Consider the following 6,053-nt stretch of genomic DNA (forward strand, 5'->3'; position numbering starts at 1 on the left):
AGTGTATAAAGCACCATTCAACTACAGGATCTTATAGAATAATGATAAACCAATACAAATCAAAATCAGCAACAGAAACATTGGCACATACCCTAAAAATAAAGGTCCTGTAAAGATGAACTTAAAAATAAAACACATTTACCTCGCATACAAGATATTCCTATGACAGATGTTTTGCCTTCACTGCCACTGTATATCGGCGTGTTCTTTCCACTACCCAGACTGTGATTACAGACTGGAATATGATCTTGTACGCTTAAGGCATGATGGAAATTAAAGAACCGTGTCGAATAAAGGGGCAAGGTTGAAATATTGATAACCTTTCAACATCACTGACCAAGCTAGAAAGCAGGAAGAGAATAATGCCTCCTCAGCTATCAAAATTTCTCACTAAAATTAAAAAATGAAAAATTCCTGTAACTTTGGAACAAGGAGGATCCAGGCGATTATAGGCCCATCAGTCTTGCTTCAGTCCCTGGGAAAGTTATGGAACGAATCCTCCTGGGGGCTATCAGAAGTCAAATAGAACACATGATTGGGAAAAGCCAGCACGGATTCACCAAGGGCAAATCGTGCTTGACAAACCTGATCTCCTTCTACGACAAAGTAACCTGCTCGGCTGATGCGGGGCGAGCGGTGGACATCGTCTACCTGGATTTCTCCAAGACTTTCGATACTGTTTCCTACAGCCTCCTCCTAGAGAAACTGATGCGTTACGGTCTAGACAAGTGGTCCGTGCGGTGGGTGGGGAACTGGCTGACCGGCCGTACCCAGAAGGTGGAGGTAAACAGCTCCTTTTCAAACTGGCAACCTGTCACAAGTGGGGTCCCCCAGGGATCGATATTGGGCCCAACGCTGTTTAATATCTTCATAAGTGATCTGGATGGTGGGGTCAAGTGTACCCTGATGAAGTTTGCTGTTGACACCAAACTGAGTGGGGAAGTGGACACTTCAGAAGGGAGAGACACCCTGCAGGAAGACCTGGATAGGCTGGAAGAGCGGGCTAACGAGAACCTTATGAAGTTCAACAAGGACAAGTGTAAGGTCTTGTGCCTGGGAAAACATAATCCAGGAGTGCAGCACAGGCTGGGATCTACCCAGCCGGGGAGCAGCTCTGTGGAGAGGGACCTGGGGGACCTGGGGGATAACAAGCTCAATATGAGTGAACACTGTGCCGCTGCGGCAAAGAAAGCTAACAATTCCGATTGGACACGAGAGGAAAATTTTTCACAATGAGAAGAATCAGCCATTGGAATAATCTCCCCAGGGAAGTGGTGGATTCTTCAACATTGGACACTTTTAAGATTCAGCTGGACAGGGTGCTGGGCCATCTTCTCTAGACCGTGCTTTTGCCAAGAAAGGTTGGACCAGATGATCCTTGAGGTCCTTTCCAACCCGGTATTCTATGATTCTATGAAGTCAGTCTGCTGAAATGTCCTCCCTGGACATGAAAACCTCCTGTTGAACTAGACTGGATTACACTATGAGCTGGTACAATCCTGCACTCGAAAATCCCCCACTGAAAAAAAATGAAACCTGTTCTTCACTGAGCGCGGTGCCTGAAGGAACTTGTAAATCTTCAGGCAGTAAAACAATTGTAATCTTAGGCAAGACAGGCTCACAAGGTCCCCTAGTAGTTCCAGTCCAGCCAGGAGAGCACAGTGTTTAGTTAACAACTGTAAGCGCAATTTAAGTAACACAGAAGCTGCTCACTCTTCCGAACAACGTTCTAAACAGCTAAAATTCAATAACAGAATTTTTTTTTATCTTATCAATGGATATACTTTTTTTGTTGTTGTTTTATGAGAAGAAAACAAAAGTAGAAGATGAAGAAAGCCTAAGGAGAGCATTTCCATGAGAGAGATGTTAATGGTTTAGTGAACTTGAAAAATTGAAGAGATGTAGGTGTACAGGACAACTAGTGGTAGATGGGAGTCCATCCAGGAAATCTCAGTCCTTCCCACTGAGAAACTTCAAGCAGATTCAACTGAACTACGAGGTAATAGATTTAATTCAGACAAACGGAACCATATTTTTAACAACACTAACTTTAGGATGTCACTGATTCGATTAATTTCAATTCAAATTTTCCACTTAAACAATTCAGAAAAATTAATGACTGCAAGAAGCTCATCTAAATTATCATTTACGATGGAACCTTCATTCTTAGCAATTATCACCAACAGCAGAACATCAAGCTAAGAGGAAAGATACTTAAGGCTTTTTAACCACCTCCGATATTGACCTGTTGCATTACCTTTGGAAAGGCATTCTACACCTTTATGGTCCTCCTCTTAAAATCCGTCTGGTCTGTTCAGATTAACAGGAAAATTCTGGTTTACTTTGCAGCAAGGAGAGTATGTGTCTTGCTATTAATGCCCGATGCCTGGCTCTGCATAGCTTCAATCTATCTCACTTGGAAACTGTAAAAGCCATTCTATCAATAAAGATATAGTAGATAGGTCATAAACTGTTGAAGGAGGAGTCTAAAGAAGAATTGCTTTTTCTGTCTGTGTTTTTTTGGTCTTTTTGATACTTCCCGCTCCTCTGCTAGCTCTTGGTTTTGTGTCTCTCACCCCATACCTTCAACCTCCTCCACGTCATCCTCGGAGCCAGCACTTCTGCTTTGAATCTCAGACTTCCGTTGCTGCGGTGGATGAAGATCACTTCCTACCCTACGTTACTCAAAACGAATCAGGTGTATGGCACACTAATGAAACGTGACATTTAAAAAAAAAAAAGAATTAAAGACCACTACCTTGTGCATTACAAAACACCAAGCTGACGTGACTGTGCCTTTCTCTTTATTGTGAGGTCTGTTTCCTGCGAAGAGCTGTTACGGGTAAAGGCAGGGCTGTCGATCATTCACCTTTTCTACTATGTTAATGTCATAGCAGTGGGTGGGAAATGTCAAAGGGAAATGGCATTTCAAATGAAAACAATTTTGTAATTCCATCGTATTTGTCTGACCGTTTTTCCTGGTTAAATTTTCTAGGTTTAAATAACGGTCAACAATCAATAATGATTTATATGAACATCACTATGACTTTCTCTTGGTTTGGTCTCTTGCTAAAATGTATCTATTTATTAACAAAAAGCTGCTGCTTAAATAAGGCCAGGCACAGACGCACTAATTTATGCTCAGTTGACTGAATCTTTAATAGAGCATATCAGTGAACATTCCCGCCAGATACACTTGCCGTGTTCTTTCTTAGCGTTTTCAGAAAACCCTTCATATACAAATATTGCAGTAGCAGTTTACCACAGATCCGATATACCTAATCCCAGGATTAATTTTGTATGCCCATCAGTAGTGAAGCAAGATGGATTTAATAGCCCATTAGTCTTTCAGCATGATACTTTTCACGTCACACAGCCTGCTGGGTTAATTGCTTTAAAATGGATATTATTGACCTCAATCCTAGTGACAAATGGAGAATGTCTTATTCATCTCCCAAACGTACATTCTTAGACTCTTGTTTCTTTTGGTCCTGACAATGTCCCCTAGATTATGTGCGTGTATATTATGATTTATACCCTATTAGCCCATATTTAAGGGTTTACTGAAGCAACGTCTTTCAGATATTATTACCCATGACTGGGCTAACTTTTAAATTCTGTTTTTTATGTAAAGAGAAATGTTGCCAGCATAAGAAATCATTGTTTTACCTCTTGTTAAGAAATTAATTGTAACGCTAAAAGCTGTAGCAGGTGCAGCAGGGATTAAGCACTTTCGGAATAAACAGCTGGCCAGTATATTTCCAACCACGAAATGGGTCGTTAGGAAGAGAGAATGAAGAACAAATTTGGACAGAGAAGCTGTAGGAAAGGAAATTCAGGTCCTAGGATAGAGAAACAGAAAAATATCTCAGGAAAAAGAAAACCAAAGAGTAAAGCTGAAGAGTAGAGTTTTTATTCGTGTGTATTAGTTGTGGATTTTTCCCCTTAGTAATTTAGAGAAAACACAAGCCATCTGCTTGAGGCAATTAACGCTAGCTGCGAGCAGCAGAAAATAGAAATGGAGGGAGTGGAAGAGCAGCACAAGTTATGTTATTGCTTGCGGGGAGGTGAAACAGGGTTAATGTAGCCAGTTTTCAGACCTACACATGTCAACAGCGCAACACGTACATTTATCCATAGGTAGTTGTATTTCTCAAGCACCGGTTCCTATGGGAAACAAGAGGGCAAGATTTAGATGCTTGATTGCAGGAACGCAAGATTTGGAGCAGATGTGCTCACAGTCTCTAGAAGCATCCAAATCCCACAGAGCTTACGGATGTTTGTAAAAGGGTGTATCCTCGCAACCCTCTGAAGTCTCTTTATGTGGTTTCCTGGGGTAAATCGGCTTTGTAAGATACAGAATGGAGAGGCTTGGTATTTTTAAAAAGTGATTTCTAAACCAAATTAATGTTAATAAAGGTCATTTATCTACTAGCATAAGACCACCTTGGTGCTGACCATGAGTAGCGTCAGAACCGTCTCTTCATGAAACACATTAGAACCTGCTCTAGCGTAATATTGAGGCACTTAGGGACATGGTTTAGTGGGCATGGTGGTGTTGGGTTGATGGTTGGACTCGGTGATCTTAGAGGTCTTTTCCAACCTCAATGATTCTATGATTCTATGATTCTATGATTCTAATATGAAATCCGTAAGACTCCTATTGAACCGCGTGATTGACTTAAACAGCACTAGGATTTTCCCTGGGAGCTCAGTTCCACATCTGCATGACAATGACAACTTCAATGACAATGGTATCGTTTTTATTAACAACTATTGGTGTAACTACATTCGCGACACAAGCCATGATTGAAGTTGGACGTTCTCGCTTCAGTTGCAAAGCACCTTGGACTCCCCGTGAAACAAAACCCAACCGTACACAGCAACTCTCCGCTACAGCAGGTGGTGTGGCCGACCGTTGCTCTCCAAAGTGTTTTCCAGGAAAAAAAAAACCCAACAACTTGTTTTTTAACCTTTAAACTTTTTTTTTTTCCCCCCTAAAGTTAGGTCATCTACTTCAGGTCGTTTAGGTCATTGGCAAATCTCCAGTGTTAGCATGTTTCGTACAAGGCAAAAAAATGGAAATCTTCTGAAAAACAAGAATGTCAGCATTTCAGAGAGAAGTGAAAAATCAGAGGAAGCAGTGAGGATTTGGTCCTTACAAGACTGGAAATATTTCATGTTTCCTTTTAAGAATGCTGTTTAAGCATTTGCGATTATTTAATGATTTTGTGACATTTATTTTTCACTGTGGACAGCTCCTGCCGCCCGTATCAGAAAAATTTGAGATCAGTGCGTTATACTCTGGGTTTACAACTTAGGGCTGGTTGATCAGCTCATGTAAATCAGCACATCCAGAGGAATCAGAGGAGGAATGCCTAATTACTGATGCTGAACACCTAGTCCTAGGGTTTTTTTAAGTAAAAACCGTGAGGAAAATACAGCGGCTCAGATCTTGCTCCTACAAAAGCTAGTGCTAACATATGTACCGACGTCAGAGGTGCAACACTTGACCCTAAGTACACAGCACTGGGAATCATTAAACCTTGACAGATTTTAGTCACACCTAGTGTTGCCAGGCAGTTTTGCAAATTAAATCACCAAATTACGAAGTACATCGAATCTTTTTTTCTTTAAAAGTATTTTGTGCTCTGTTGAAAAATACTCCTTTAGGCACCTTTGTGAGGAACAAACGCGTATTTTGTGGATCGGCGGCAGATTTGAGCTCAAGCCAGAGCCGAGGGTTCCTCAAGGGTATCAGCAGATACTACGTGACCGCCGGCTCTGTTTTCCTTCCTTCGGTGAGGAAAGCGTCCAGCCGGGCACCGACAGCCAAATTCCCAAGGGGAAACGCCGCACTTTTCGTCTCCGTAACAAAAAAGGCAGAGTCCCGTGACAGCGTTCTCCTCGCAAATCCCGCCGCCTCGGGAAAATCGCACTGACAGTCCTTCCCGAGCCCCCGCCGAGCACCACAGCCACCGCTCCGTCCCCCGCACCCCAGGGCCGGGAGCCCCCGGCAGCCCCCTCTGGAAGGGGGCTTCCAGCTTCCAAGG

At 42.3% G+C, this 6,053-nt stretch overlaps 1 protein-coding gene across 1 annotated transcript in view; it reads left to right on the top strand.

Annotated features, from left to right (window-relative positions):
* Nucleotides 1-486: 486 nt before the first annotated feature.
* Nucleotides 487-6,053, top strand: part of AGFG1 (ArfGAP with FG repeats 1) — a 44,708-nt gene continuing 39,141 nt past the window's right edge. The window contains exons 1-3 of the mRNA XM_019474015.1: nt 487-783; nt 835-1,039; nt 2,996-3,056. Coding sequence (XP_019329560.1) covers nt 487-783; nt 835-1,039; nt 2,996-3,056 — 563 coding nt within the window. The remainder of the gene's footprint in view (nt 784-834; nt 1,040-2,995; nt 3,057-6,053) is intronic.

Source organism: Aptenodytes forsteri, unplaced genomic scaffold (assembly GCF_000699145.1).
Source record: "Aptenodytes forsteri isolate BGI_AS27 unplaced genomic scaffold, ASM69914v1 Scaffold184, whole genome shotgun sequence".
Classification (NCBI taxonomy): Eukaryota; Metazoa; Chordata; class Aves; order Sphenisciformes; family Spheniscidae; genus Aptenodytes; species Aptenodytes forsteri.